Consider the following 12,289-nt stretch of genomic DNA (forward strand, 5'->3'; position numbering starts at 1 on the left):
TGACTGACATGTGACCATATGTCTCCCACTCCACTACACAATGACCATGAGCAACAGAAAGCATGTCACATTAACTTCACTCTCATGGGCAAGTGGCCTGGTGCTGCCAAATGCACACACAGTCCTGACATGGAGGCTGCCTTACTGTGGTCCCAGTGTGATTGATCACTTCTTCTGAGATGCCTGTTGTACTGCAGCTGGCATGTGCTGATACATATCTGATCAAGCTGATCACTCAAGTGGGATGTCTCTTCACCCTGTTGATGCCTACTACTTTCATTGTTTACTCCTACGTGAACATTTTGGTAGCAATTTTGAAGATAAACTCTGCTGAGGGAAGAGAAAAGGCCTTTTCCACCTGCCTCTCACATTTGATCGTTGTAGTTCTGTTCTATGGAAGTGCCATCTACATGTACATGAAACCAAACTCTTTTCATTCCCCTCAGAAGGACAAAATCATCTCTATCTTATACAATATTCTTACCCCAATGTTAAATCCAATTATTTACAGCCTGAGGAACATGGAGGTCAAGAAAGCGTTGGTGAGGCTTATTGGAAGAGAAACATGGCCCTAAGTAACATAGAATATATCTCATAGAGGTGTTTATGTATGGAACTCCCATTTAATCGTAGAGGGTTGGATTCATAAGTGCATACATTTACAGTGTAGAAATGGCCATCTGAACTACTCTTGCTGGACTGCCTTTACAGTTATTAGGGAAAAACAGCACAATGAATATGCAATTCAACAAACTAAACAAGACATCTGAAATAATAAAATAAACATTGCTCTAAAATTGCCTGTTGCTCTCCACTGACAGTTAAAGAAGTCTGGGATGACTATTTCATATAGAGATGTGTAAATCACACATTTCTAAAGCTACTTACATGATTTTCTTCTCCTGAAATCCCATGTTTTAATAATAATTGGAGTACTGTTACTGGGAAGTAAGTGCATGAATATCCTTCTATCTCTTTGCCTTAGCATAAGGTCTAAAAAAAGACTAAAGACATGAAATATCCAAATGTAAGGTTCATTGGGAGATGGGAACTGTGAGTGCCATTCATTTCCTCTAACTTTAATTAAAAACCCCAGAAGTCTAAGAGGTCTACAGTTTCAAAGAAACTTCGTCATGGACGTAGTGTACATGACATACATAAAGACATATATGACATACATAATTTAGGATTATTCTAAGAATTTAACAGTAAGGAGAACTATAGACCAGTGTCTACAAGCTCTTCTGGGTATTGCTTAATATTAAACCGTAGCCATTTAATATTCTCTTTTGATGTCTATCTTTGGATGCAATGTGTGACATTATGCAAAGGCTTACATTATGCTCCCTGCTTGCTATAGGGTTAGGTTAGTTGCATTGCACCCCAAAATTCTAATTAAAATCTAGGATCATTAGATTCCTAAGTGATATGAAGAGCCTATATGCCACTATTTATCTGTACTCTAGCTATTTTAGTTTTATAGAAGTTAAATCTTATAGACTAGTCATGAAAGCTATAGAGTTTTAATCTTTTATTATTTTTAATGTTTCTGTTATGTATAGAATAAATACTACTAGTTCAAAAGAAATTACCTAGTCAGACAAACAAGGTACAAAATAGAAACAAAAGACACTGATCCCCTAGAGGATGCTGTCTATAATTTACAATTTTATTTTTTTGGTTGGATTTCTAAGAAATTGATGTGATTCCTCCTATTTTTTTTTCTTTTTACTCACTTTCTTAGTAATTTTTTAGTAATTTTTCCCATTTCAAGGGAATTTTGTTGTGAACTAGATAACTTAATGGTATTGTTGTCCCAAAAATCAGGATTCTTTCACCCGGTGTGCAAAAAAGCCAATTAACACACAGAGCCGAGATATTTGTTTATTTCATGTCTGCGCAGAGATGGGTGCTAGGTGGTAACTCCACAAAGCTAGCACACCTGATTAACACACGGTAAAGCATTTTATACCTTTCAAGCAACAGTTATCAGTATTTTTACAGTTTTTCTTAGTTACTCTCATTCCTATTGGTTCTCGCAAGTCTCATCTCCACTTAAAGTCGCAGTGTCCTCCTTTTTTACTGCGCATGTTCTGTGAGGAAGGGGCTTCTGTTGGTAGGGGGCTCTCCCTACTCAAGGGTGGGTTTTCTAGTATGTTAATTAGGATAGTTCACTCGCAGTTCAAGTAGCTCTTTGATTGCCCCTGTGCTTATCTTGGTATGTCTTTACCCACTGACTTATGGTGTCATCTTGTTTCTCTTCTCAAGGTCACGCCTCGTTAACTAAATAGCATCCTTTGTTTTTGTTTCTCGCATATCTCCAACAGTATTGATTGCCTATGATTCATAAAAAAATCAGTGTCTGTTCTTCAGTCTGAGGAAATGGGAATTAAAGCTCACATGTTTTCATGTCACGTAACAGTAGTCAGTTGATACGGTGTCATGAATCCTGATTTAGGATCCTGCCAATTACACCAATTTATCATGAATGGAGCGGTTTAGATCACTTAAAGAATCACCATCAAAGATATTAGTAAAAGTGATTTTTTTAATGTGAATTCGTAAAAGTGCGACTTAACAAAGTTCGATGGCAAAGTTCACTCTGTTACTGTATGGAAGAAACATGCAAAGGGAAATCGACTTAGATTCAGCTTAGTATGATTTACACAGAGACTGGAGGTGCAAAAGATTAAGGGAGACCTTATTGTTGAGTCACGAGGTTCAGAATGGACCTCCTTGCTTTCTAAACTCCATCTCAGAGAGGAGTCTAGATGTGGCTGGATCCAAACTTAGTCTCAGACTTAGACAATGGTTTATGCCTAATAAAAGGGATACAGAGGGTAAGGAAAATCTCCCATTAAATTATTATGTTAATTAATTGGGAACGAGTTATTATGGATCCTATACGACTTTAAGGTAGCAGCGATTTAAGATTTATGAACACCATTATGGTAAATCACAAGGTTAGATTATATGATTTCTTACAATACTTAATCATCAGTCAATTATCAGAGTGATTTAATAAAGTTTGCTATCAGGACTACAAAGTTTACTAAATCAAATCGTACACACACAAACACACACAGAGATACAGAGGTTAACCTATAATAAAGATTTTTCTCTCTTGGCCAAATGTAATAAATTATTGGTACCAAATGATCTTTAAAAACCTCATGAAATCCAATAGTAGTGAGTTACTCATCATTCTTCTTCATCAGCATTTATCAGCAGACAATCTTAGACCCCTTTTTCTTCATCGGCATCTATCAGCAGACAATCTTGGAAATCCTCGTGAAAGCTACTCTTTAAAATCCTCACAAAATGTGCCACTTAAAATCCTCGTGAAACTATCCTTAAAAATCCTTGTGAAATCTACCCTGAGAGGCATCGCAAGTCAGGGGGAGATACTGGGTCACAGCCTGCTGCTATCCCAGAGAGCTCAAAAGGTCTCGCTTAGGATCACTATTTATAGGATCGCAAGATAATTGACTTTGGTCAGTGTATTTCCATTCTGGCCATCATTCTTTCTTGTCAGACTCTGGCACCCTCCAAGGCAAGTCATGATCAAAGCAGCAGGAGTACCAGGTGCGGTTCCAGGCAACAGGAGTTTCAGGCACTGTTAGGGAGTGCCTAATCGTCCTAACTCACTGTACTGTAGCCAGGACAAGAAAGTACCAGACTGTTCCAGCTTACTGCACAAGAACACAATGGTGGCTGGTCCTGACATCACAATGTGGCCAGGGGAGGGGCTGTACCACCACATACGGTTAACCAACTAAACAAGCCATGCTGATATTCCATTAAAAATGTCGCTTTCTTTCAAGCCAAGGGATAAAGGAACATGGGATGATATTGAGAGTACTAGGAAAGTGGCACTAGAGTATAACTAAGAGATGAGGAGCACAGGTCACATTTTTGCCATGGAACGTGAGCAACAGCAATGATATGGAAGACACCATGATTTAGTGGGTGTAGGTATCACAAAACTATAGAAAATCAGGGATTGGTTTAGGTACCTAAATGTACCTATGCAGTGCTGCTTAAGGTGCCCAACTTTAACTCATCTGGGCCCCAGCTGATCCTTCAGAGTGCACATGTCTTTTCTATGCCATAAAGACATCCCTGGATCGTCATCCTAGGAACCTAAGGACACTAAAATGGCTCTAGACCTTTCACGGACCAACAGGCTAAAGGCAGAGGAAATGAATATCATTCCCAACTCCCAGTTTTTCTGTCTGTGCCAACTAGTATTCTATCAAATTATTTCAAAGCCAAACGTAGAGGTGAGCAACGTTCTCAACATGCATTTTAGATAGAACTAATCAGTTTTGGAGGTAATAAGAGTTTATTATTGCATATGCATATCATTACCATCCACTGGATCTCAGTGCCTGGGAATATTTCCAAGCATATATGATTTATTAGTATATAAACTGGGCTATTTGCAAACTAAGCTTAAAAAACCTCAAAAGTTAATTTCAAAATCATTCTTCATATTATACAGTCATTCTACTTTAGTAGAAATTATAAAGAATGATATAATGAAGGGGGAATGTGTCAAGGAATAGATGGAATTCATAGAGAATACACGACAAAAATGTCTTGAGGCAATAGATAAAGGTACAATTTGGGAGCAAAGATTGTATTGTCATGAATCTAAAAACAGAGTTTGCATTTTAGATTATTTTGGCTTTGTTTTCATTTATGTCATTCATTTAATATTTGTATCACAGTTAATGTTTTCTTCGCAAAAAAATAGAACAATAGAACAATAAAATCATGTCTATGTGGGACTGCTATACAGTTATGGAGGAAGAAATATAAACAATGGTTTATAGGCCTTGCTTTAAAAGCTATAAAATCACTCACTTGAACTTATATATTAGGATAAGATTTGCAATGCCTTACTACTACACCTTATAGAGCATTTATTTCTCTTTGGTGATTAGGAAGGAAATATAGATAGGTAGCTGATATGGTATCTTGAAGAGGGAAAAAAATATTTAGGTTTAGTCTATCCACTTTGAAGATAATTAAAGCATGAGAACTTTATAATAGAACATTTTGTTAAGATATATAGTTCTTAAAAGTGAATTTTAACACTAAGATTTACAGTTTTTCAGGACAGATATGGAATGGATTCCATTTAAAGTTAAGACAGTTAATGTATGCATCTGAATATAGGAATCAATATGAGCTAGATTTCTAAACCTGAACAGTGTCTGAAGTGCAGATTCAGTCAATGCAGTCTAGACTTAATTCACAGTTATCCATTTTGAGATATCTCAGAATATCCCAAAACTTCCACACATATGTGGCAAACACAATGCAGAAAGTAGGGAAGACTTGTGTTATTTTGGGGGTGGGGGGAGGGAAGACAGCTAGGCGGAGTACTCATATGGAACTAGATCCCTACTTAGGGGCATTTGAAACCCGCCCTCAGTGAAGCAATTCAGTTACTCTAAAGCAAATACCTATTAGCTGGATAGCTAAGTAGTTCTCTAGACTCCATAGACTGTATTAAGAAGATCCCCATTGATTATAATGGAAGTACAGAAGTTTAGCAGACATGAAAACTCTTACATTTAGTTATCTAAATTTATCAGCTGTAATCTTGAGCTTAATCCCATCATTGCTGGGGGCCACCAGGTTTAAAATGGCAGATTTTGTAGAAAAAAATACAGATGGGGTTTATTATTTCTGATAAAGAATACTGCTACACAATTCATGGAGTAAGATCTCATTTATGCTCTATACTTTTTCTTTAAATCTAGCCCAATATTGTTTCTTCACATATTTTACAGTCTTCTAAATGCTGTGTGGAATTTTTGTTTTATTAAATACAAGTACATTTTGCTTGCTTTTTTTACTCTGGGTGTGGGCTAATAGATTAAAAGATTAAACAGATATAAGATTTTTGTTTATATTCATTCTTCTCACCTACTCTACTAATTGTTAGCAGTATGTGTTGTGTATCTATAGTATCTATTTTATATACACAAATATATATTTATATGAATAAAAAGAATAAAAAAGCAAAAGTAGAATCATAAGAATCTGATTTCTTGACTTCTTCAGGTATTATTGACACTTTTAAATTAAAGAGCTACCTCATGGGTTTGATCTAAACATGTTGGAGATGCCAGAAAGTCTATTTAGAAATAGCCTTCTAAGAAAACACTTCCCTTTTTCCATGGTTTTTCCCAGGGCTCTCGTGACATACTTATTCCTCTTATATATAATAGAATTAACTATGGGGGGCAAGAAAAGGTACAGTAGAGACAAAATTTTTTAACCTCTCCTAGCTTGTTAGCTGTCAGAGCACTGTGTACTATTCCCTTTGCTACGTAGAACATAGAGACAGTAAGAAGATGAGAAGAGCGGAAGGGAAGGTAATTTTCCTCCTTTCAGCTAAAGGGTTTATCAAAGCTGCTCACAACATTGGAGATGACAACCAAACTAAATAACCCCAATGACTCCTTTAGTGAATTCTATTACCTACAGTCTGAGGAATGAGGAGGTGAAAGGAGCCCTGAGAAAAAGCTGGAGGAAAATTAATTTTGTGTAGAAATGAAATAGAATATTTCCATTGTTTCAGGTGGTGCAATTAAAGTTTACAACCCTTCTGCAGTGACGATCAGAAGACAGTAAGGGAATTCTAAAACATCTAAAATGCACCTAGGTGATGGTTTTTTTAAGTAGTGGATTCCTACGATAAATTGAACCTGGAGTCTTGTTCAAATATGCCCAGTGAAAGCAGATGAATTCCACCCCAAATACAGAAATCCACAAATTAATTAGAGAAGCTATTAGTAATAGCAAGAAAAAAGGAGCTGTCTTCCATATTTTTAAAGAGAAGGCGAGTTAGTTGCCTAATGGTAGATATCTAGATTCAGCTGGGATGCTCCAGTGTATCTTCTACGGACTCAAACTGTTCCTATGCTGTAGGTTCTGTGTCATATCTCACAGACCTTGCAGATCTGTCCATTATCCTAGGATGTGTGAGATATTAATAGAAGTCTGCCTTCACGCTATTGAGTCAATCCTGGAGAAGGATGTCCCAAGCTTTGTGCATGTGGTTTGTCTTCAGCTCATGTCATTTTGGGCACATAAACATTAATCAGTTGGGATGTAATCTGACTCCAGATCCAGACACCTATTTGCAGGTGTGTACAAGCCCACTGGATGTCTGAATTCCCATCATAGTAAAAAAGAATGAATCCATAAAGTTAATGTAGTCTGGAGACTGAATCTACTGAAAAAGTGTAGCTGGCATCTATAGTCCACAGCGACAGCTTAGACAGCCACTTCAAATGTAGACATTTGGATATTCTAATGCCTAAATAAAGACGTTTAGTGTCATTTTAGATGTCCAGGAGTATTGCACCTGTCCCACAAATCCCATTCCAAAGTTATATGAGCCTCTTATAGCTGTTGTAGCTCCCAGTTGTGTGTCAGAAATCTCATACCTACTTTATGTTAGGAATCCATGCTAATAATCACTTGACAGATATTGAGACCATCATTGAGAGAGTATGTGTGATAAGTCCAAGATGAAATCAATTTTTCCTGAAGAACAGAATTTCTAAATTTATCTTAGAATCTCTCTCTCTCCCACCTTTTATAAATACCACTAAATCACTCTGTCTTATCTTTGGCATAGTGAAAGTAAAGATGTGATCAAATCAACAATCCATGCCCTCCATTATAAAAAAATCAAACATCCTCTCAGTATAAGTCCTTCAGCTCATATGGTACATTATTTTCTGATTACGTCGGCAGTGATATGAAATATGTCTCAAATATGCTTTTACATTTTAAATCAGAGATGAGATTTGAAAAGATGATGAATTGAATCTCTTATTGCCAGCTCATTTTCTGTTTTAATTAACGCTGAAAAAATATTCTTCATTTTTCTATTTTAATTAATATTTTTTGTACAAATTAAGGTGTGAATACAAACAAACATGTTAAGCTTCTGCAAAGAGGTACACCTTGTAATTCTTCTGTGGAATTGCAAGCTCTCAAGATAAAAATTCAGATGACATAGAATTAAGAACACTGTAAAATTATGGTATTTATATTTACAATTATTTCCAGGAATGAAGGATTAATTTAAGGAGTCATTCATGTCCTTACCTTTCCAATTACATTTAGGTTTTGAGGATTTAATATAAAGAATTTGATTAACAGTTACACAACATTACAGTGGCTATATTCAATCAAATGGCCTCTTCTGAAAAAGTAATGTTGCAAAAATGATCAGACAAAAACCACAGTGGGTACATCTAAGGCCCCCAGGGAATAACCTATCTGATCAGAATTAGGTGTATATAGCATATATGTCTACATATAAGAAAAGACCAAGGATGTTTCTTTAGGGTAAAATTAATTACAACCTAGAATGTTTTTGTTAATGAAGGAGGTCCATACAGATTAGCTAAGATGCAGTAACCAGTATTGCAGTTATCTGCATTTCACGAGATGAATCATTCTCTAAGAATTTACGTCATTGCTGATATACAATGGGACCACGATACTTGGCTTTGCTTTTTTTTTTTTTGCTGTTTTCTGTTTCTTTTTTTTTCATTTGAAAGAAGAAATTCATTTCTTGGTTGGATCAAAAGGAAGATTGGGCTTTTCTAACTGCAAAGAAAATTAGCTTAGATCTCAATAAACATGATATTTACAGGATTAGATGAAAGAAAGCACTCTTAGCCTTGCTTCTTTGTTATTGTTTCTCTCCTGACTTCAGATAATTTTACTGTAAGATCTCAAGGTTAACTGCTGCTAGCTTTGAAATTGCTCCAGACAATACGATGAATTACATTAGGCTCAGATCATCAAGAATAGCTGAGGCTGGAGGGGACCACTGGAGTGCCATAGTTTAACACTCTCTGCTCAGAGCATGGCCAACTAGAGCTGCTCAAAGTCTTTTCCAGTTGGCTTTTGAGTATCTCCAAGGATGGGGACTTCACAGCCTCTCTAGGAAAGCCATTCCAGCATGTGACTACCCTAACACTAAAAAAGTTTTTTTTTCTTATTTTTTAAGTAGAATTTCCAGTATTTCAGTTGGTGCCCTTTGCCACTGAGAAATCTGTCTATAATCGCAAATATCAGGCCCTTGGATGGACTGGAGGGCTACAGAAGAATCTTTTTAAAGTGACCAAGAGCTATGGATGAAGAACTGTAAGTTCTGGTTCTCAAGGGGAACTTTAACAGCCATAAATACTTAATCAGTTTTAAGATTTTTTTTTTTAAACTTTAGTACAACAGTATAAATTTTGCCCTTCATAAGCAATCTTCATAAGATATTTACAGAACAAAGGCTACAGAACACCAGATACATGTCTTGAAAAAGGGCAACAAATTCATTAAAAACTTGAGTAGTAAAAGCATGTCCTTTAAAAGAAAGAAGCTGCTGGTGAAGCAAGCTGGTGGGTTTATCGGTCCTATTCTAAGTTTTGCTTTTTCGTTCATCGCAGGGCTTTTGGTAAAGCAGTGAGGGAATATGTGGAAAAAAAGTATCTGGTGCCTGCAAATCAACTGGAGCAGCTATGGGAGCAGCTGTGGGAGCAGCTATGAGAGCTGTTCGGTGTTTTGGCGAGGCAACTAACTTGCATTCTGTTCAAATATATTGCAGATAGCTCCTTTTTTCTTACTATTACTAATTGTGTTAATTTGGCTTCTCTAATTCATTTGAGGATTTCTGTATTTGGGGTGGAATTCATCTACCTTCACAGTATTTGAGCAAGACTCCAGGTTCAATTTATGGTAGGAATCCACTACTTACTTAAAAAAACACCACCTAGGTGCATTTTAGATGTTTCAGAATTCTCTTACTGTCTTCTGATCGTCACTATAGAAGAGTTCGAGTCTGCCATAGATCCTGAGTCATATCTGAGAAATGCCTTTGATTACTTAAGGCATATGAAATGAAATTAAAAAATCGTTCTTAGGCTAGTGAATCTCACCTCTACACTCTCCAAATTGGTAGTTTCAGAAGATGGCTCATCTTCTGAAAGAGATACCTATGATATGTAGGAAAAATTTCTTTCTGGAGGAAGCTATTTGCCTCCCTTTCCAAAGAAATATTAGATTTATTATCCCAGACTTAGATGAGTGACCTTTATACACTTAAATTAGGGCATGTGAATCCTACCTTTTCAGTCATGAAGTGCAAAGCTCTCTAGTTAATAAAGTCAAATATGTCCTAATAACATCATCATAACAATCTGTAGTAGAAATATTAAAGGCAAAAATCATGTATGAAAGTACCAAGAGATTTTGGTGCAAATTCTACACATCATAGACTGTTCTTCATCTATAAAACATTAAGTCTAGACTTGCTCTAAATTGTTTAAAACAATGACTCTGAAATTAAACAAAGATCTCTGGGGCAGGAATGAAATTTTGCACCCTTTTTTTTGGTCAATAACAATCTCAGGAGTCTTAATTGGTAATCAGTAATTTCCTGAACTCTTTATTATAACTTGAATAATGTCCTCTCTTTTCCCCAAAGAAATTTACTAAACTTTTTCAGGAAATTAAAGCAAACTGATGAAAACTTATTCTTCTTGGTTCTTTCAGTAAAATCAGGCTCCTGAACATTCCTCTCTTGTTCAAAAAGTCAGAAACATATAAAACATGATTTTAAAGTTTCTGACAAATAGCAAGGAAAAAGAAAAAAAAGGTTTATTTATTTAAGAATTTCTTAAGTATTTGGAAGAAGTTTCCTTTCAAAATCCTAACAAAACTCTGCTAACACTGTCTCTTACGGTTGAAAATCTCCACTGTTCTCCCTCTTTCCTCTCCAAAAGCTGAAGTGTTCTTGGGAATTATTTGGAAATTATTTTTACTGAGCAAGAATTTACAGTGAAAAATACCACTAAAACCACCTGAAACAATGGAAATATTCTATTTCATTTCCACGCAAAATTAGTATTCCTCCATCTTTTTCTCAGGGCTCCTTTCACCTCCTCATTCCTCAAACTATAGATAATAGGATTCAATAAAGGAGTCACCACAGTATAAGAAAGTGAGAGCAACTTGTCAACAGGTGCAGAGTAACTAGATTTTGGCCGCAAATACATGGAGCTTGCTGTACCATAGAAAAGAGTCACAACTAAAAGGTGTGAGGAGCATGTGGAAAATGCTTTCTGCTGGCTTTCAGCTGATGACATCTTAAGGATTGTGGAAATGATGCAAATATATGAATAAATGATCAGTAAGAAGGGACACACAATAGCAAAGACAGCCACCACAATGACTTGAATTTCACTTGGGAAAGTGTTACCACAAAGCAGCTCCAAGAGGGGTTGAATCTCACAGAAGAAGTGGTTGATGGCAAGACCACAGAATGGTAACCTGAATGTTATGATGGTGTGTACTAAGCCTACAGCAGTCCCGCAAATGTAAGTTCCAGCAACCAGGCTTTTGCAGACTCTACTGTTCATAATGATAGTGTAGTGCAAGGGGTAGCATATTGCCACATAACGGTCAAATGACATGGCAGCCAAGAGAAAACATTCTGCAACTCCAAAGAAAAGGAAGAAAAACATTTGCATTGCACATCCTGTCTTGGAAACACCTATTGTTCCCACCATTAGATTCTCAAGAATCTTTGGGACAATGACTGACAAATAGCAGATATCCAAACAGGACAGCTGAGTGAGGAAGAAATACATGGGGGTGTGAAGGGTGTTATCACCATTTATTATCAGAGCAATCACTGTGTTAGCCATCAAGGTGAGGATATAAAGAGAAAATAAGACTACAAAGAGCAAAGGATGCAAGTGAGAGACTTCAGAAAAACCCAGGAGTCTGAATTCACTCACTTCACTGAGGTTCACGGGAATCATTCCTCTTTGGTACTTAGTAGAACTATTCTCTCTTCATTTTAGGACTCAGTAGTTGATGAGGTTGTAAACGGCCAGGCAAATTGTCAATCAAAATACAATTGACCAATTGAATAGGCAAATGGATGAGTAGAATTTAGAAATTATCCAGATTTTGAAAAGATCTTCTGAACAGATTATAGAGGTTTCTAAAGAAAATCAGGCAGTCTTATGCATATAATTTCATCTCTTTCTTTGGGTGATTTTTCTTCTTTCATAGCATTGCCTTTGAAGTCTGCACATTTACTACTGTCTTCAAACTCTCAGCTACAGTTCTACCCTGTAGAACAAGGAAAAAAAAATGTTTATAGCAGATATCTTTTTATGGACTAATCACTTCAAGTTCCAACAGCATCAGTACATCAGTAGCAGCATTTGAATAGTACTAAGAT

General features: G+C 36.3%; 1 protein-coding gene across 1 annotated transcript; it reads right to left on the minus strand.

Moving 5' to 3' along the window:
- Window positions 1-5,266: 5,266 nt before the first annotated feature.
- LOC127026729 (olfactory receptor 10C1-like) lies at window positions 5,267-11,861 on the minus strand. Its single transcript, XM_050912041.1, has 2 exons — window positions 10,955-11,861; window positions 5,267-5,310 (listed from the first exon to the last, which is right to left on the minus strand). The coding sequence occupies exons 1-2, from the start codon at window positions 11,859-11,861 to the stop codon at window positions 5,267-5,269; spliced, it is 951 nt and encodes a 316-aa protein (XP_050767998.1).
- Between the last annotated feature and the right edge of the window lie 428 nt (window positions 11,862-12,289).

Source organism: Gymnogyps californianus, chromosome 28, assembly GCF_018139145.2.
Source record: "Gymnogyps californianus isolate 813 chromosome 28, ASM1813914v2, whole genome shotgun sequence".
NCBI classification, from domain to species: domain Eukaryota; kingdom Metazoa; phylum Chordata; class Aves; order Accipitriformes; family Cathartidae; genus Gymnogyps; species Gymnogyps californianus.